Source organism: Crocodylus siamensis, chromosome 3, assembly GCF_052110815.1.
Source record: "Crocodylus siamensis isolate JL-2025a chromosome 3, ASM5211081v1, whole genome shotgun sequence".
In the NCBI taxonomy this organism is placed as follows: Eukaryota; Metazoa; Chordata; order Crocodylia; family Crocodylidae; genus Crocodylus; species Crocodylus siamensis.
The window spans coordinates 45,292,649-45,313,340 of NC_143397.1; the positions used below are offsets into that span (position 1 = coordinate 45,292,649).

General features: G+C 41.9%; 2 protein-coding genes across 10 annotated transcripts in view; one reads left to right on the forward strand and one right to left on the reverse strand.

Moving 5' to 3' along the window:
- POLR3G (RNA polymerase III subunit G) overlaps positions 1-10,598 on the forward strand; it is a 34,463-nt gene extending 23,865 nt beyond the window's left edge. For all 9 annotated transcript variants that reach the window (XM_090038245.1, XM_090038243.1, XM_090038247.1 and 6 more), the window contains 2 exons: positions 5,213-5,347; positions 5,782-10,598. In XM_090038245.1, coding sequence (XP_089894371.1) covers positions 5,213-5,347; positions 5,782-5,908 — 262 coding nt within the window. In that variant the 3' untranslated portion in view covers positions 5,909-10,598. The remainder of the gene's footprint in view (positions 1-5,212; positions 5,348-5,781) is intronic.
- Positions 10,599-14,554: 3,956 nt separating this feature from the next.
- Positions 14,555-19,926, reverse strand: LYSMD3 (LysM domain containing 3). The gene is made up of 2 exons (XM_090038252.1): positions 19,567-19,926; positions 14,555-15,497 (listed from the first exon to the last, which is right to left on the reverse strand). The coding sequence occupies exons 1-2, from the start codon at positions 19,840-19,842 to the stop codon at positions 14,832-14,834; spliced, it is 942 nt and encodes a 313-aa protein (XP_089894378.1). The 5' UTR covers positions 19,843-19,926; the 3' UTR covers positions 14,555-14,831.
- Between the last annotated feature and the right edge of the window lie 766 nt (positions 19,927-20,692).

The window sequence follows — 20,692 nt, forward strand, 5'->3', positions numbered from 1 at the left end:
GGCGACTTCGGGAGGAGTCTAGTAGAGGCGGAAGCCCAGTAGGGTGTGGACCTAGGAAGGTGTGTCTAAGTAGTGGGGGGTCCCGACCCCAGCCCAGCATGGGCACTACCGGGACAGGCCCCAATTGGAAGTCCCAATTGGGAGGAGCCCCAGTGGGGTGTAGGCCCAAGTCGGGCATAGACAGGCCTGAGTGCGGGCGGGGAGCACAAGAGGCGCGACCACAGGCCTGTGTGCGGGCATAGAAGGCCCAAGTGCGGGCAGCGAGCGCGAGGGGTGAGCAAGGGCCCCAGTGGGGGCATAGAAGGCCCACTGCGGGCAGCGGAGTGCAAGAGGTGCGATCACAGGCCCCAGTGCGGGCGGAGAGCACGAAGAGCGTGAGCAAAGGCCCCAGTGCGGGCATAGAGACTGCGGGGAGCGCGGGATGCAGGTCAGGACGTGAGTGGCCGTGGAATATAAAGGAGGCAGGCCCGAGTGGGGCGCTGCCTGTGAGATACAAAGCCCGGGAGGGGGCGTGTGTATTGAGTTGGCCCCGGGAGAGGACCAGCACTGGGACTCGGAGAAAATCCCGGCATAGTAAGATCAGCCCTGTGCCAAGAAGGGTAGGAAGGCAGCCTCCTTAACTGAACTAATAAGATTAAAGATGTGGCGGGCGAGATAGACGATGTGTTAAAGACCCAGACTTGGCACGGTAGGCAAGGGCACTAGGGGAGGTCATGGCATCCCTAGGGGGCCCTCCTGTCACCCCCCCCCCCATGCAGCACAAGGCAGTGGGGGGCAACAGGGATCTCTCCTGTGCCTGGCAGCAGCTAGTGAATGTAGGACATTTATTTATTTAAAGAACGGAGATGCTGGGCTGGGCGGGGCAGCCATTGACAGGGCTGGGATAGCAGGTGGGGGATGGGGCCTGTTAGATTCAGCGATTCAGTGACAGCTAAATCAATTTGGGAGAGTGATTTGAATTACCGAATCAAATCACTGCCCCCCCCGAATGGGCCAAATCCAAAGCAAATAGTAGCCGCATCACACAGGCCAAATAACTGTTCTGCGATATGGTTATTCAAGATGGTGAGGATAGTCGCTTAACCACCAGTCTCTGAGACGATTCCTAGCTTTCAAATGGTTGTTATTTGGTCACTTGAATATCATGAAGAACATCATTCTCTACTTGCTTAATTGAATAATGGTTTTAGCAGTGAGGTTCGCTAAGGAGAGAGAGTAATAAGAAATTTGGTGCTAAAGTCCTGAGAAGCAGCAGTAGTCCAGCCTACCAATGTTATAAATAAATCCATGGGGTAAGTTGAGGAGAGAGAAGAAAAATGGAACGGTAGACTTGGAGAAAATTGTGACCTTCGTATTAGAATGGTGTCCCTACTATGGCCAGAGGAAGTCAAGTGGCAAATGGTCTTTGTTTTTGTCTGCTTTATTAAAGGCAGGTACTGTGGGTATTAGTGCTTGTAAAGCACCATGTAGACTTCCATGGCTTATTTCCATTTTTATCCGAAGGTAAGAGGGAAAGAAAGTTAGGAATATTTACACCAGATATATTTATCTAAGATAAAAATCTAATAATATATTTGATTTATTACTGCTGCAATTGCTTTCAGTCAAGGTTGATTGTCTTCCATGATTGTCTTGTCCTTGGTTCCAAAGATAGCTGATGAGGCCAATCTAGGATTGACAGACTCTACTGCAACTCAGGTGTCTGTTTCGGGGTGGTTTCTGGCTCTAGATTCTTGGTTCAGTCTGTGACATGCTGCTTTTCCATCCCCTGTTGTCATAGAGAGTTCAAAGTACTGACATCCTTGCAGCAGACTCTTCTTCCATTTGGGGACGGGGTCTTAGGTGATAGTCTCTCACAAGTTGATGTCAATGTTGCATTTTCTCAAACTGGCCTTGAGGATGTCCTTGAAGCACTTTCTCTGCCCCCCTCTCATGTGTACGCCTTCACTGAACTGGGAAATTAAGACTTGCTTTGGAAGTCTGGAGTCGGACATCTGGATGATGTGGCTGGTGCAGCAAAGATGATTTTGAATAATCATTGCCTTGATGCTTGTGGCGTTTGCTTACGAGAGGATGCTAATGTTGGTGCATATATTATCCCACTGGATTTGAAGGATCTTCTGCAGGCAGCATTAATAGTACTTTTCCAATTACTTGAGTTATCTCCTGTATGTTATCCACATCTCAGCTCTGTACACTGGGTTGGGATCGTAATTGTTTGATAAATCATGAGCTTGGTTTTAGATCTGATGTTGTGATCTTCAAACACCCATTTCCTCATGGATCCAAAGGCTGTACTTGCATTTTAAAGGAGATATTGTATTTCTTTTGATGTCAGCCTTCTGCAAGAGAGAGCTTCTGAGGTACAGGAAATAATGTTTTCCAGAGTTTCAAGGGTTGGAGGAAGTCTGAGATAATCTTTGATTGGTTGTTGTGGGATAGAGTTGAGAGCAATCTTGTCAATAATAGAAAGTTGATTGAGGAGGTCTTCAAAATGCTCCTTCCAATGGGTGCTGATGATTCCCCTTTCTTTGAGATTCGCACATATGTTGAATCTCCTTCTCCTTGTCTTCCTACCATCTGTTTTTCATATTGCTGGTCCTACTTTGGACCCCTGCCTTGGGTTGTTGGAGATTCAGTTTTTTTGCTTGTGGTTGGTATCATTCTGCCGAGCACAAAAGGTCTTGCACTTACGGTGGATCAACTCTTAGATCTCCCAGTCATTCTCATCATTCCATGCTTGATGTTTCCTGGTAGAGAATCCAAGTGTCTCTTCACAGGTGCTGATGGTGATGAACCTGAAGGCACCCCAAGCACTGCCAACATTCTCCCATTGTTGATTGGAATTTTGCCAGTTTTTCATTGAAGCACTGGTAGAAAATGTCATGCTTGATTGGGTCCTTGAGTCCTTTGAGGTTGATTTTTCATTGGCATTTCTTCTGCTGCAGTTGTCATTTGGGTGTCCGGTCTGAGTGACAAAACTGAGTAGATGTCGCTGTTTGGTTTAGTAATCATCAGGTCCTAGCATAGCTTAGGTAATGCGCACATCTTTGCGATCCCAGACACGAACAGTGATATAGTCAATCAGGTGCTGATGCTTATATTGTGGGTGTTGCCATGATGTCTTGTACCTGTTTTTCTGGGAGAACAGGGTGTTGGTGATTGTATGTCCATATTCTATGATTTTGGTTAAGAGGAGGATGCTGTTGGAGTTATCTTTTTCTACTCTTTTTTTGTTAATGGTTCCATTCCAGAGGTTCAAGTCCCTTCTAACTCTGGCATTTGAAATCACCAAGAAAAATGTGTTTCCTTCTGGAATGTCAGAAAGGACTTGGTAAAGGTTGGTGTAGAAATCCTTCTTGGTTTTGTCACTGGTGTCAGGGCATATGTGCTAATGGCAGTGGCATATTTAAGATGGGGAGTCATTAAGTGCTCACTAATTCCAATAGGGAACTCATTGTATTGATTAATGAGTTCATTCTTGATGGCAAAACCAACTCTGTGAAGCCAGCATCCTCCTTCCTGTTTATACTTCCAGAAGAAGCTGTCTCCATGTTCTTTGAGCTGCCCATCTCATACTCACGGGGTCTTGCTCAGTGCAGCGACATTGATATTGTGTCCCCTGAGTTCTCAAGCCACAATTGCTGTGCGGTACCCTGGGTATTTACTATTAGGTTTGTCCATGAGGGTGCTGATGTTCTGGGTCCCAAAATTGAATGTGTGTCTTCATTGATTTTGTACCACAGTAAAGGTGATCCCACTGGATGCAGTTATCCAGTCAGGAAGAAGGTAGACAGGCTATGCTTCAGCCACCTTTTCTAGTCCCCTCCCCACGTGGGGTAAGCAGAGTGGATCCTGAAGAGGTCTGCTCTGTTGCAATGATAGCTGCTGAATCATGCTCCTGTCTTCATTCAGGTGTTAGACGACCTTCTTGTAACTGCTACCTTCATGCCATTTCATGAATAGGAGCTTCCAGACTTCACTGCCCTGCTCCCCTCTTCAATAACTAGTCACCAAAAGGCTTGAAAAATGTGCTGGAAAAACCATTTTCATGGAAGATGCCTATGTATGATTTATTTTATTTTGGAAAAGTTGCTGCACATCAACTTCAACACAGATCTTGACAGAATGAGACTTGAATCCAATGCCAAGGAGCCCAAGACAATTGGAGATCTCGTTCCACTGCAGCCTTCATCCATCTTCACAGCCATTGAGATTCTGACATCTTCTCGTTGCACTGTTGAGGACTTGTAGACCCATGGCTGGGGGTTGGGCAGGCTTATTATAGTGGTTACCTGTACACACCATGTTACAACACCATCAAAAGACATAGGTGCTTTTCAGGAGGGAAAGAATTGCCATCTGGTGTCCCTGTCATGTCCTGGTGGTGCAGCTGCCGGTTTATCCACAACTGGCAGCAAAACTGTACTGCTACCCAGCACATCTACAGGTGGCAGATAGAGGAAGGTTAGCTGCAAAAGAAGGCAGGAGTAACTAGGGGTGTAAATACCGATTTTAAATAAATATTTATTTGTTGCAAAAACGATTAATTGGTCCAGCATAGAGGTAGGGTGGGTGACCCATGGCAATATGAATTGTTGGGGGGGGAGGCCCTGCCCGACCCTGCCATGGAGGAAGGGCTGCATCCACCCACCCCAAGCAGCATGGGGAGCCAGGGGCTAAAGCAGCCCTGCCAGGCAGGCAGCACAGCCCAGGAAGCTCTGGAGGGACAACAGTCAGCAAGCGGCTGCAGCATCCCTTCTGTCCCCTCTCCTCTTCCCCTTCCCCTCCTCCTCATCCCTCACTCCTTGTAGCCTAGCTATTAGTCACCCCTGCCCTTTCCCCACTCCTTTCCTCCTCACTTCTCTCTCCTCTCCCTCCTGCCCTGCCACTTTCCAATTCTTGCTGGGACATGACAGGGCTTCCCTTCCCTCCTAGACTGCCTGGCTCCAGGCTAAATGATAACCGGTAAGCTAGAACTGGTTATCACTGAGGTGATCAGTTAATTGTTTAACCATTCACACCCCAGGGTAAATCTGATGAATTTGATATGCAAAGTCTTGGTAAAATCCTGGGATTTTATTAAGCTACATATTTTCCCTACATCGTTGTTTCAATTGCTGGTTGCAACAAACCTGAATTTTGTGTTTTGGTAGTGTGGAGGGTGTGCTGTGAACAGAATATTGTAGTTAATGTGACTGACTTATGACAGGAGTTGGAAAAGAAAGGCGATGAAGAAGAAAAATCAGATGAAGAGAAAGAGAAAAACAAAGATAAAGACAAGGAGGATGAAGAAGAAGAAACAGCAGCCGCAGAAGAAGAATATGACGAAGAGGAGCAAGAAGAGGTATGACAGCTCTTTTAAATCTACTGAAAGAGACAGTCTTCTTTAAAGATTAATATAGTGGCAGGAATGATAACTGAAATCAAGCACCTTGCCACAAAGAAACTGCTAGTAAAAGTTCTGCACATCATGACTTATCTTTTACCACTGTAATATAAGGCAATACTTTTGTATTGATATCTAGTTCTCCTAGTGAAAAAGGAAAAGGTGAAACTACTGACAGTTAAACTTGCCAGAAGTTAAGTTTTCCCTTTTTGGTCTCCTATCAAATTAAGGAAGGAGATTGTACTGTTTGTTTCAAGATGTTAGTATTAATCAGAATACAACATGAGGCAACTAGCCTTATTTAAAAACTGTGTGAGAATGTAATACCTCCCTCTCATCTGCTTAAATTGTCTTAAAGTACATACCTTCACTTATGTTATATTTTCATTTAGGAAAATGACTACATTGCTTCATATTTTGAAGATGGTGATGACTTTGGTGCTGACAGTGATGACAATATGGATGAAGCAACCTATTAGTTCATATGTACTTCTTCAGCCTTTTAATACTTCCGTTTAAATAGTTTGGAGGTGGGCCAAACAACCTCAACTCTTCACACAGCTAATAAAGTTTGAAGGGCTAAGTACATATATGGACTTAAGTACATATTGGACACTTTGCTTTTATTATTGGTGAAAAATAGTAGACCAGATGCAATATTCTGCTCTTGCCAAATATTTTCCAGAGAGATATTTACCACTGTAAGGTACTCTGAATCTCCCAGGTTTGGAATATGATATATGTCATTGTATTGCCTCTGCTGTACTGGAAAAGAATGTATTTTGATTGAATTGTGCCTACGCTTTTACATTTTTTTTTATGTTCTATGCATTACGGGCCACATCTTGGCCCTATTGAAATTAACAGGGAAACTCCTATGGACTTTGTTGAAACCAGGGGTTGAACCTTTCTGAATACATGCTGTTCCTGTTTAACAGTTGACTTTCTAAAGGAATTTATAAACTTCAGTATTAAGGGGATTGAACTAACACGAGTCACTGAGCACTTTAATTAGCATACTAACTTGAAGGTACTTTGGTGCCATGGACTAACAAGGTAAGGAATATGTTTTGAAAGGTTCTCACATTCTAGTCAAAAGATTTTTTTTCTTCCTCAGTCGACCAAAAAGTACAGTTTTTCAAAACAATTTCTTGCTGAGTCTAAGAAGAGGCAATGAATGAGGTTAAATGGCCTCTTATGAATTACTTTGTGTCAGAAGTGAAATTTGGGGCTTATTAGAGAACATGTAACTGAGGTCAAAATATGGCAGTGGGAAATTAGAAAATTTTGATTTCTGGTATTGGTTTTCAGATAGTTTTCCTTTGATGTTGAACAGGTCACTAAACCTCTCCTGCCTTGGTTTCTCCATTTTTATGTGAGTATAATACTGCCTACCCCATGAACTGTTGAATTGGTATGTAAAATACTACCTGGGTAAACACTGTTTATTTAATATATGTTCCTGCATAACTATTACCTGTAAGACTCGATCGAGTCTGAAACAAAAGAAATGTGGATCAAGGAAACCATCTATAATAGAAGAGAAACATGATGACGGTGAGAACAATGCCATGACTTTTATTATTTTTCTGTATTTGAGTATGAATGTGTTGATTTGATCTGATCTTTCAATTGCAGTAATCTTAGGGGTTACTTGTAACAACAGTAGGTAGAAACAGCCTTTTCAGCTGTGTAGAGAGCAACATATGATAGTAATAGGTTCCATTTAAAAAAAAAAAAGTTTTTTGTTTTTTAATTCCAATAAAATAAATAGAAAATATTTGATCCTAAAATCTTAAATGTAAACTTGAAACTATCATATTGTCTTAGGTGTAACTTTTTGTATCTTTTGAATTTGCTACAGGAATTGTTTTCATGAAGTAGTTAGAGGCTTTGTAGCATTGTCTTTAAATCCCCTTTGTGCGTAAGGAGATTAAACCTATTCTTTATGCTGCTGCTTTTTTTTCCTGGAATACCCACAGCTGCTGTTTTCAAGGAAAAGATGCTGAAGTATGCTAAAACAATACCAATTGGAGATCTTTTTATTTTAATTAAGGTCATGGCCATTTAAGAATTAATTTCAGCGTAATAACATAAATGAAAAATAGGAAGTGGGTATTTTTCCCTAGGATTATTGATCTGGACAATATAGTATAATTAAAAGTCTTTTACCTGTACTTTTGTCATCCCTTAATGGCACAAATTGGATCTGTGTTAACTGATCAGATTGGTACTTTCTTTTCCATCCAGTTTTATTAATGCTGGTAACATCATCAGTGCTTGGAAACATAAAGATGTTCTCGCCCAATGAGAAATTGTTTTTCAGATTGAAAAACATCTCCAGTTTTTAGTTTAAAAAATGGAATGTAAGCCTTTTAAAGCTTCCTTTCTTGGTGGTTGGGGCATGTTTGCCAAATACTTTTCCTTGGTGCTGCCTGAATTCTGAAATTATTTTGAATAATCTATAGAACATTTCTACTTGCATTGAGTGCTTGCATAACTTAGGGCATGGCTGCATTTTTTTCTGATTTGGTTAAAATGTTCTCATTTAAAAAAATAAGAAAGGTAATTCTAAAAAATGAGAACTAAATATAATGCGGGGTGTACATCAAATGTATATTTAAACTTTATTCTTAAATGCTTAATTGCTATGCAAGAAACTTTTGCAAATCAGTGTACAGTAATTTTTCTGCAATAAATTATTTTCTGTATTGCACAGGAAACATACCATATTCCTTGTATCCTAACTAATAATAAGAACCTGAAAAAAAAATGTTTGTTTGTTTACTTTTAAAGACTCTGGCCACAAAAGCTATATTTAATGCAAGCTTCAGTGGCTACACAGACCTATATCTGTTCTCTCCCATGGATTTCTGCATATTTTGCACCTGGGCTCTTTAACTACACCATCCGAGGAAGAGATGGGTACAGTAAATGTCAAAAGGCCACACAGAAAACTCTTTTGCTTATTTATCAGAGCTGGTAGTAGCTGTAGCTAGTTCTTAAAACAGCCAGGCTGCCACGGATCTATCAACAACCAGTTCATTTTCATGAGAAGTGCAAAATTTTCAAGTTGCTGTCCAATAAATAGCAATTACCATGAAATGAAAAGCTAATTGAGCTCTGATACCATCAGAATGACATAACAGAGAAGAGACTATAAGAAGCTACTATGTTTCAGTATCCACAAGTAAGAATTTTAACTAAAACAACAAGAAGGGAAATAGCAGGGCACAGCTCCTTCAGATGTTTTGAGCAGAAGCTGATAAAAATGTCTTATATGTCTTAGATATCCACACACTTCTATGATCTGTACAATGCCAGCCATACGACCTGGAATCCTTGACTTCTTTTCATTGTTAGAAATATACGGTCTCAAAAGACTTCCATTTTCCATGTTCCAAAGTAAATGGTCAAATGAGTTATATTTATAAATGTGACCTCCAGACCTTAAATACTCAAAAACAGCTTCCTTGCTAATAATATTACACGCTTCTACTTTGTTCATCAGATATCAGTGCAAAAGCTGAAATTACTGCCTTAACAATTCCAGCAGATGCCAGCACCCAGGGATTGTAGCAAAAGGATAAATTTGCATATAGTATATTTAACTACATGAAGAAAAGGGCAGGGTTAATTTGTAGGCAGATGCATATTCCGCCTAGGTAACAATATCCTTGACTACATAAACTCACTGCTCTAAAGACAATATGGCTGCATTTATCAGTTTGTGGCTGGGCATCTCCAAGAATGCTTTTGGTAATCAACCTCAAGGCACCAGTCAACTAGTTAGATTTCATGCATTATTCTATGCCTGCTCAGACTATCCTGTAGTTCAGTGGTCAGCAACTTTTTAAAGCGGTGGACCTGAAGAACCTGGCTTGCATCAGAGAGCTAATGCTTCTGATCAGATCATTGCTGCAGGTGAAACTGCTTGGTTCCATGGGTTGGATCTGGCTTGCTGATACCTACTGTAGTTGGTAATAGCTCTTCGTCTGAAGGGCAATCTTCTGCATCATCCATGAACAAGTTGGTAGGAGGCACTGAAAACCACTTTTTGTGTTCAACAATCTGGCTATTATAGAAACCAAGGAATGAATCTGGAAGTTGCTTCTGCTCTGCAAATGGAATGTAAGAACAAATTTAAAAAAATGTGAATTAGTTCCCCCTTGTGCCCAGAATTGATACTGAAACAAGACTAGTTAATGCACTTAGGAAATGTGCTTAGAAATTGAACAAAGCCACAGTTCTGAAAAACTCTCACTGGAACAAGTAAAAGGGACTGGAGCTAAGCTGTATGGATATGACGAAAACGTAAGTAGTGCCATACTGGGTCAGACCAATGGTCTGTCTAGCCCAGGATCCTGTCTATATGAATGTCCTCTGTGGTCTCCCTTACTAAAGGAAGCTTATAATTTTTTGTGATTGACTAAAGCCTATGACCCTTGGCATATCAAATAGGCCTGTCTATGGGTGGCAGGAATGGATGCTTTGAGGGAGAACATTGAACTGGGTAGATCTAGACAAAGCAATGATTCTCAACCAGGGTGTCACAGCACTCGGGTCCCTTGAGGCCCTTTTAGCCACACATTAGAGTGTGGCTAAGAGTGCCACACATTAGCACTGTTGGTTTATCTTGTAAATCATGTTTGTAAACCCAAGTGTTTTCCAATAGAAACCCATAGTTGTGGACTTTCTGAGTTCTTTACAACAGAAAAAGTACTTCTATTATTTTTCAGCAGGGGGAAAAAAGTGAGAACTAAGAGCTGGTATTTTCCAAGGAAGAGCTTGAGTTTAAATGTTGAGAACCACTGATCTAAAGCTACCAATCCCATGTTCATAACCCTCCCAGGCATCCATATTCATTGGTTTAGAGATACCAGAGGATACATCTTTGACTGCTCTGTTGAATAGCTGTTAGACTAGACAAAATCATGGACAATAGGTCTATTTTTTAACCTTGCTAGTGTCTGCCTCTAGCACCTCCTGTGGTAGTAAGTTCCACAAATTAACTATATGCTGTGTGAAAAAGACTCTCATGTTAAGAGTTAGCCCTGACTCCCACAAATTTCAGTGGGTTCCCCTTAGTCCTCATATTCTGGATCTTGGTGAATAACAATTGCATATTCACTTTTGTCCACACCCTTCACAATTTTCTCTATCACAGCCAGCCTTCTCCTTTTCAAACTGAAGAGTCCTAGCTTTTGTAGTTTCCCTTGCTATGGCAACTGGTCCACACTCTGACAGAGAACTGAAATCACTTTGTTTTTCCTTTTTTGAAATTTGAACATAAACTGTAATTCTGCTAGTATACTGAATTAAACCAGTTAATTAAATAATATGCGCTTGCAAAAGATTTTTTTATGAAGTGAAATGGGATTCAGAGAGAAGCTCTGAGTATGACAGGTAAAGATTGGTTAATATGCCACTATGCAGAGAAACTTCTACGTGGAAGGACTTTCTAGAATTGTATTAATGTTTTTGTTTCTTCAATACCCCTCACTCCTTTTTAGTGGGGTAATTATTTTCAGAAATTTCACAGTGGATAAAAGGCTACCCTTAGGTGATCTGGATTTGTGTCTACTTATAAATGAAAGCGTGAATAATTAAAGAGTGTTCTATCAATACATGCTAGGTGTGCATGTTATACTCCAATCTAACCAGACAAATGAAGATACTTAATTACCCAAGAAATGTAACCTTAGATTGTACATAGTGTGCAACTTGTTAATGAAGTAACGAGATATACAGAGAATAAGAACATGTTTAAGTTTACAAACTTTCATTTAAAAAAAGTTTATTTATTTTTTTTAGGAGTAGTCAGAAACCCTTCTAAAATATGAAGCAATTAAAAGCAGACTTTTTTTTTTTTATAAGAGATTTACATCTTCAATCCAGGATTTTTCTAGAAATACTTACATATTAAGCCTGTATCAAATATGTTTTTGTTATATAAAGACCACTTGTGTGGCAAGATATTCCAAAATATAGCAGACTTAAATAAAAGTTTACATGATCCAACAGTGCAATATGCACTTAGATTAAAAACTGACTTCCTGAGCAGCAGCATATTGTATTGACTAATTTAAAGCATGATTTGCCACTCAAGTACACCATCTCTAATAAGTCTTTCTATAATTTTTACAAAACTAATTTTACCACAGCACTTAAATCATTCAGTTATGTAGAAATCTGTTCTATAGAGTGCAATCAGATTAATATTTAGTGGTGTAACTAACCAAAGATGCTGCATTGTTGGTCATCTAGTAGCCAGAAAACAATAATACGGTTGTACAGAATGAGAGCACCTACAAAAGAACAAATTAAAAATGTACATAGATAACTCCTTTTTAATACTAATGTAAATGCCATATAAGATCTTTTAAAACTTACTTTTCCACTCTTAAAAAAACCCTGCTATAACAAAGGTCAGGTGAGTGTAGTGTACCTTAATAAAGAAAACTTAAAGTATTTATCCAGTGAATACTTTGGAATTACTATCAACATTTTCCCATACAATATAATGCTCCACAAGTTTTCTTATATTTGTGATATGCTTCAGGTATCATAACCCCCTTTCCCAAAACCACATAGTTAGCCCAGTCTGAGATACATAGTGAGATAAGGTTATCTCAGTATGTAATACTGTGTAAACTGCAATCTAATTATCATCATGGGTAAATTCTTTGGGCACTTCCTAATGACTGCCATGAAGACCTTTTAGGGCATTTTAAAAAAAAAAAAGAAAAGAATCTTTAGAGGTAACATTAGGTAATTCCTGCTTGTATTACGACTTTATTTTCTTATGGTAGTGGCTTTCTAATTTTATTAGGTCACACAATCTTTAAAGATCACAGAGTGAACAAATGGAATATCAAACTCATGTACCACAGTTCAGAAATCCATGTTTTCATGTTGCTTCATCAAGATTCATCACTCCCAGCTTGCCCCAAAACATTTCACAGAATGCAAGCATATTTCTATCAGCCATCAAGTTAAGCTATTCTAGTCTCAACATGCACATTTCTGTAATTGTCACAAGCTTATATTTAAAAGCACTGTACAGCACAGGCAGCTAGTGTTAGCCCAATTAAGAAATTATTTCTGCCATCCTTAAAAACCTTGCATCAGAATTTTAGATGGAGGAAGTGCTCATGGTGTACTACTTTTGTTTCTCAGAATTACTTGTTTATACCACACGCTTGGGTGGATACTGTTTAACCATGTCAGGAAACAGTGAAGTATATTCCACTCCTCCCCAGTATGCAAACTTTTTTTTTGGTCAAAAGTCTATTTTAATTTTAATCACAGCAGTTTATTTGTATAGCCAAAGAATTATAAGCAGAAAAGTATAATAAAAATGTTGATATGAGAAACAGCATGTCACAGGCACTATCCTAATTCATATTTAATAATACATAAGCACCATCCCTCCTATATTTAAAACAAAAGGGCAACAGACAAAACTTGTCATTTTCCTTTTGTTAGCTGTAACTTAACATTTTACAATTTAGAAACCTGCCACACTCTAGGGGCAGATATTTCAGAGCAGAACAGTGGCTGCAAAGCAAGTTTCTAGGCCAGCTGCAGTGGAATAATTTCTTTTGAAATACTTTGGAAATTAGCAGAAAAAGTAGCTTTATTTCTCTGCAGCCCATATGTGCTACCATAAGCATCCACTCATAAAACACGAAGACAGAAGCTGCCTGAGATGCTTTGAGGAAAGACAATTCCTTTCACAATTTAAGATGCAACTGGAAGGGAATATTTCCTTAATATAAAAAGGATTCTAAAGGAACTGTCAAGGCAAGTACCACATGCCTTGGATTGTTCTGCCATACCAGCAGTAGACCAGAAAAAGGCACATAGGCTTGCTTAGCCAATTTTTAGCTGTTATTTGTGATTTAGCTGTTCACATTTTCAAGCAGGTAATTACTATACAGAGCAGTAACTTGACATACAAAAGTCTCACTGGATTGTATTTAGGCATCAAAACATACCTAGTTTATATGAAATAAATGACCTCAAGCTGGCCTATGAAGCATGTATAAAATTAATACATAAGAATGAGTAGACTGTGTGCACAGAATTAGAGATCCAAAACCAGATAGTGGTTCCTATTTTTATAGAAATACATTTTTACTCAAATACAAGTGATTCAAGGTAACTTAAGAAATGTCCTAGCTTTCTCACACTCATTCCTTAACTAATTACTTTTAAAAATCTATCCCTGCAATTTCACCATTTCATGTATATTCTAAAGGCAGTAATCATCATGTTGTCAGAAAATGTCTTCCAACATACCAGACAGTAAGTTATAAACACATAGTACTTACCTGAATTCCAGTACATCTTTTCAAATACATCTTGGCAAGTTAATTCTCTCACCACAAAGGCCTCAAAGAATACATGAAAGTAGTGCTAGAAGGGACCTCAGGAGGCCATCTAGTCCAGTCCCTAGCTCAAGACAGGATTCCTTTAACTATCCTAGTCAAGTGTCTGTGTAACCAAGGATGGATATTACACAATCCCTCTTGGGTAGGCTGTTCGAATGCATAGCCGCCTTGTATTGAAAAGTTTTTCCTAGTGTTCAACCTCAGCAGTCTCCCCTGTTGCAGGCTGAGGCCATTGTTCCTAGCCCTGTCTCCTACAGCTGCAGAGAAAAATCTCTGTCTTCTGTCTCCATAATCATTCTTTAGGTACTTGAAGCCTATTGCAAAAATCTCCTCTCCATCTTCTTTTTTCCATATTAAGTGATCTTAGTTCTTTCAACCTTTCCTCGTGGCCTTCATTTTTCCTCTAGGAGGTTTTACAACAATGTAAAAAAGATTTTTTTTTTTTTTTAAGAAAATTTCAGTTGGTCCCATGCGTTAGCCCCCACAATAAACAACATATTATTTGGTGTATGTTGTGAATGAAACGAGTAGGGTGCATCTTCATTTAATAGCTGTAAAATTCTTATTTAAGTATTGATTGTATTGTGTATGGCTAAGTAACATAACTAGAGTATGAAACACTTTCTGGAAATTAAACATTTCAAGGTCCACAGCTTTAAGATGTAAATGATATAGTCAATTTTTTCTTACATCAATGAAACCTGCATTTTTTTACTTCACTTTAAACAGCAATCATTAATTTAAATAAGACAACTACATAAATAGAAACAAATGTGCAAAGATTTTTAAAGATGTGCCCTCTTTACACACATACACACACAATCTCACATTAGACCTGGAAACGTATAACAACATGTCTGACAATTCAAATGACCCACAGAAGCATTCTCTCGTAACCAAAGACAGAAGGTGCCCAAAACTCTTCATTAAATTCAAGGATGCTTTGCTTCCCTTATTTTAATACTGCACATTAAGTGAACACATCATAAAATGTGTTATCTACATTCCAGATGTATTTTGTACTCGGTTTTTGCTCCATCTGAATATTACGTGATATGTCTATGAACAACAGTTGCCCGGTGCTTTTGATTGTAATGCTGAATCTCCTCTTCACTCTCAACTTCCATGATATTTGCTGGATTTATTCCATTTCCAATTTGTTTCTGATGTGATGGTGATGTGACTAGTGAATGAGAGGATTCCATTGTAGAATGGTGACTAACATCCACTTTCATTAGAACCTCATAATATAAAAGATAAAAAACTGGAGTTACTATTCCAATCACCAACATAATCACTACAGCTGTCCACCAGCCTATACCCCAGTCTGCTCCATAGTAGGGATCTTTGCACTTTTTGTTTTTGCCATCAGGTTCAAAGCAGATTTGTTGTGTTGATAAGGCAGAAACAACTTCATTAAGGTTCTCTCTTTTTGTATCATTACACTTTACTATTTGTTCTATATCTCTGTCTACTTCTTTCAAGAAATTGCCAACAGTTTCATTAGAGGAGAATGCATCAGAAGTTGGTGATGTTTCTTGAATTTCTGGGCAATACTGAGAAGAAGATGCAGGCCGCAAAAGTTGCCTGCCTTTTGGAGAACAATGCATTTCGGTTAGTACACTGAACTTCTTCACTGGAATTTTGATAGACCTCAGCGCAAAAAAATCCTGGTCAGTGATAAGATTGTTAACCCTCTTGATGTCTGCAACCTAAGAACAAGATAAAGAAATACAGTTTAAATGTCACAAAATATTCAGTAAATCTTTTAAACAGTCCTCTAATCTCCCAAGTGACAGCATTGGGAGAGAAGTAAAATTTTATAAACTGACACTAGGGGTGCGCAAAGCGACCCATATTTAATTTGGAGGACAGTAATTCGATTTGTTGATTCGGATCACTGTCCTGATTTGATTCGGTCAAATTTGAAGATTCTATTCTGATTTGGAGAATCATCGATACACAGGTTTAAATATTTTTTCTACATACCTCCCCAGAACCAGGAGGCACCATTCGCTGAGCCAGGGTGTGGGGGTCCCCCACATGCTCCATGGCAGACCTGGAAGTGCTTCTTATCCACTTCCAGGTCCGCCACTGAGTGTGCTGGGAAGCCCCCCCAATTGCTCCCGTGGGACGCTCTGCCCACCCCAGCATCTCGGCATTCATGGGCCACCTGGTACCTTGAGTTAAGTAGCAAAAACATATAAAACTGTGTCTACGTCCAAATCATTGAATCTCTCCAAACTGATTCAGAGGGATTAAAGGGTCTCCCGATTTGATTTGGATTCAGAGATTTGGCCACCAAATCGGGCTGAACCTCTGCCAAATTGAATCAGCAACCAAAGCTTCCTAATTGACACCCAGTCAAAAGTAATCTCAGGGAAGACAGGAAATAGGCAAACTTAAAATAAGTTTGAAACACACAAGAGCACATTACTGGGAGGCATACATTCCATTTTAATCCAGGGAATCACTTCAATTTTCTTTTGGGAGGGGAAAAGTCATTTAACTCATCCTAATAGTTCCATCTGTGAAGGGAAGGGAAAAAAAAACAAAAACTCTTCTGTCTCTATTGTAAAGCTCTAGCTATTTATTTGCAAATGAACTATGTTATTGCTGTAAATATGAACCATCCATTGTAGCAGAAAGCCCCCTTCATACATTTGACATGGATATAACAGATGTCCCTTCTTGCCTGCACCCTCCATTTTGTGCATTTTTTCCCTTCTAAGTATTGGCAGAGACCTAGTACACTCATTGCATGGACGTGGCAAGGCTCACAGCAAGCAACCCTTAAGCAATGTACTCCCTATAGAATGAAGTTACACTCTAGGATCATTCTTAAAAACTGCACTGAAATTGTAATTACAAAGTGATAAAATCTGCTATACTGGGTGGTTCCTTGAGAGAATGAGAGTATGTATGATGATCAGTAGGTAATTAAATGACAATAGCCTAGCCAAAGGAACTTACCATTACAAAACTCTGCTCTACAAGCCATTTCAGACTAATCAAGCCAAGTCAAGATTCCTGGAACTGAGCACCCACCCTATTGACTATTCCTGTAACCCAGAACAATACAGCTATTAAATCAATAAGTCAAGAGTGGACTCCTGAAACTTCAGCAGACAGAGATCCCTGTGACTAACAGCTGTCATGCCACTACTCAAGATCCATGTGGGACAGCTCCAGACTGGGCAGCCAAGATGATGCTGGGGGAATCACACAAGTCTGCCAGAAGGGGATAAGAGGCAGTGAAGTGTGACCCTCAGTGGTGCCCTCAGCACCTGACCTACAGAGACAGAAGGACAAGTAGGCGACCCCCTTCTGGAGCAGACGTTGCCTTGAAGGAACCTGACCATCGATCGACAGCAGACTCCAGAGCCTCGAATAGGTAGATATACTGACACCAGTGCTCTCAAAAATCACTATAGCAGCTACTATACACTGTATTACATGGGTTTGAATGAGTGTATGCATGCACACGTTAAGGTGACCAGTACCACTCATAAGTCAAAGTTTGCATTTATGATTTTATTGGTAACTTCACATCCCATCCAATATACTAGAATTTATGATGATCCTGAGAGTTGGTCCCTTGTAGCTAACACCATGTAAGCAAAGGCTCTTCTTTTTTACATCACAACCCCTTCATTAATCTGCCCGGTTCTTATTTCTCCACTTTTGTATTGCCACAGAGGCAGCACTAGGTTTGATAAAGAGCAAAATCACTTAAGAATTTCATTTTTAGGAAAAAAATATTGTTAAATCCTGCAACAATACTGCAGCTGACTTCTTATGAATCATTACAAATTGTAGGCAGAGGCAGGAGAATCAAGTGTAGAGAAAGAAGAAAGGGGTCAATAGCCTCAGACAGAAGGTTAGACTAGGTGACCTCTTGAGGTCCCTTCCAGCCCTACTTCTCTGATGACTCTATGAATAACTTAGAAAAAATATGAAAATGGTTAGGGAAAGAACAGCAAGATGAATTAGGATGACAGTTGATTTGTCACACAGTGCACCAGGGAAACTAAAATGCCTAAAACAGGAAAGCACAAAAGCCAACACCCTAAGTGGGGATCTGCCTAAACTAGCCAATAGGAACTACCAAATATAAGGATAGGGTTTAAACATTGAATTGCTCAATAGCAACTAGAACCTGTATGCTTAGGGTACTTCAGTCAGAGTCTTGGCTTCCAGTCTGCCCTAAGAAATATTTAAGAATTTTATGCTAAGTGGAAGTTTCAACAGGAGAGATTAAGACGCTCCCAACCAAGAATGCCATACAGCCTAGTGGTCACACCACACTCTAGGACACAAAGGATGTGGGTTTAAGGCAGAGAAAAAATTTGAAAACAAGCTTCCTACAACAGTGCTAGTGCTTTAACCACTCTTGGTGAGAGAGAGACCTCTTCAAGGTGTGTTTTGTTTGTAGTCCAATCAAATCAACACACCCTGCAAGCAAGTCAGACTTTCTAGGGTAAAAGTCTCAAGTCACTACATATCTCAGCATGCCATGACTCTGTGAAGATCCACAATAGCTGAAGACTCTGCAGGAGCTCTGAACTAAAACCCTGTACTCTAAGGTGTGGAAGAAGGAACCTCATTCAAAACCTCACTTGGGAACAGATGGAAACATCTCAAGCTCATACAAGTTAGCTCCCTAGGCCCCAACAGGCCTAGGGAAAAGCATATAGACAAATAATTATAAGTAATTCCCCACGTTAGTACCCATTTATGGCAATTCAAGGGAGCTTCAAAGCCCTGGAATAAATTACTTTGAATGAGGTAAAATTCCATTAAAAATAAAGAGAAAATCATTATACTACTAAGCATTCAAGTCAAGAAGCATCAGAGTGAAGGCTGCTCTATTTCATATCCACCTGCCTGCAACTACCACACAGACTTCATCCTTACATTTTTCAAAAGAAATATGCTTTCCCCCACACCCATTATTATGTTGCATATACTGAAACAGTTTTTTTCCCCTCTAATCCAGTAGTGCTCAGCTTTCCAGCTCTGGAGATTGGATAAGAGGCTCATGGCTGGTACATGGATACTACCCCATGCACCAGATCAGACCACAGGCTGGTCCAGCCCCGAGCCCTGGATCTGGCCAGTGACTCTGCACACCTGGTCTCACTGTGGACCAGTGATCAAGCTAACGGGGCCACAACCTCTGACTCACGGGCCTTCCTATGGGTCCAGAAGTCTGGCAGCAGGAGAGCAGCAGTTAACATTGCTGCCACTCCCTGTCGCCTAATTTCTGTTCTTGTGGGGAGTCCCATGTAGGCTTTCCGATTTGCCTTTTGGAAATGTCGGCTTAGACCCAAGGAAAACTATATGCCCGCCTTGGTGATGGGGGCCGCTAAGGGAACAGCAATGATTCTTTGGGACAAATAAAAATGTAACAGGGATGGGAGTGAGGTCAGAGATATATAAACAAGTGCACCAAAAAGGGACATGGAGCACAATATGCTGGACAGCGCTCTGTGACCCCTGAGGGAGGCGCAGGAGCCAAGGGACGAGGAACAGGAAGACGCCCTCAGGCCCAGGCACACAGGGTCACAGCCACTCATAAGCCAGGGGTGCCTGACCCCAGCCCATGAAGCCGGGGCACCCGGCCCATGGGGCTCCGCGTGGCCCCTCAGATTTGGCAGAGCTGCCAGGCAGGGAGGCCGCGAGGAGCCCGGCGACGGAGAGCGGGCCCGTCCCGACCACGGCAGGCAAGGCCCGAGCCGGCGGCGGAGGCCGGGGAGCACTGGGTGCGGTGGCCCTCACCGAGCAGCAGTACTGCAGAGCGATGGCGTTGAGCGTCTCGCCTTCGCGGATGTCCCTGGTGAGCAGCACGGGGAGGTCGGACCGGTCCCGCGGGCCGCCCCGGCGTCCCTTCTCCCGCCCGCGCGGCCGCAGTTCCTGCCCGTCCGCCTCCTCCTCCGCTGCCGCCTCGCCATCGCGGCCCAGCGCATGCGGCAGCCCGACCGCCCCGGGGCTGGGGGCGAGGGGGCCCGCGGCGGCTGGCGACGGGAAGCGGGCGCCCGGGCTCCGCGCCGTCATGCTGCGCCCGCCGCCCCCCGCTGCCCATAGCAATGGCGGCACCCTCCGCCCCCTCGCGCCTGCCACAGCCACGTCCGCAAGACGGCCCCGCCCCCAGCGCACGCGCAGTAGGCGGCGCTAATCCGAGCTGTGAGCGGCCTTCCGGGGTCTGGAGTAGCGCATGCCCCGCCCCCCCCCCCGCGCGTCACCTCCTGGGGCTTCTGCGGCTCTGGGAGTGATGTTGTCGCTCCGTCCATCTGGGGGTTGTGCTTCTCTTGCCCCGCTCGCTGGCGTGGATAGCGGGGCTCTGGCGGCTGCTCTGTCCCGTCCCTCCGCCCAAAGCCTTCTCGTTAGCTCTTGCGAACAGCTGCAGGGTTGGGGGAGGGATCAGGAGGGCTGCAGGTCCCAGCCCCATCTTTGCCCTGGCTGCAGCAGGGGCCGGTTGTGTAGAGGCATTTGGAGGTGTTCATGTGGCCCTTTGCTTGCCCCAGCCTTTATGTGCTGCAGCGCACTAGTCCAGAAAGCTGGTGCTAGCCAGCGGCCGCTTGGGTGGTGCAGACGGGATGGCTCATATTTGTGCTCCATGGTAAAGGCCCAGAGAACGGGGTTTATGCTCAAGAGCATGTGTCTAGTCGCTCATGTGCTGTGCCGGCAGGGTAGGCCCACATCTCTGGGGTTAATGGAAAAAGATCTCTAGGGAGCAGGAGCTTTTGTGAATGCATGTATTCAGGAGTAGGTCTACCCTGCCTGCTGACTGACTAAAGGATAACACATCTATCTAGCCCTCACTCTATCTAGCCCTCAGCTCAAGTATGTAAAACTGCCAGGACGGGATCACCACCACCTGTCCATTATGCTCCCCTGTACTTAT

Bases quoted from the DNA above. Each gene is read 5' to 3' on its own strand.
- LYSMD3 (XM_090038252.1), bottom strand. From the start codon at position 19,842: ATGACGGCGCGGAGCCCGGGCGCCCGCTTCCCGTCGCCAGCCGCCGCG. The intron at 15,498-19,566 runs GTGAGGGCCACC...TCTTGTTCTTAG, and splicing joins CTCTGCAGTACTGCTGCTCG to GTTGCAGACATCAAGAGGGT.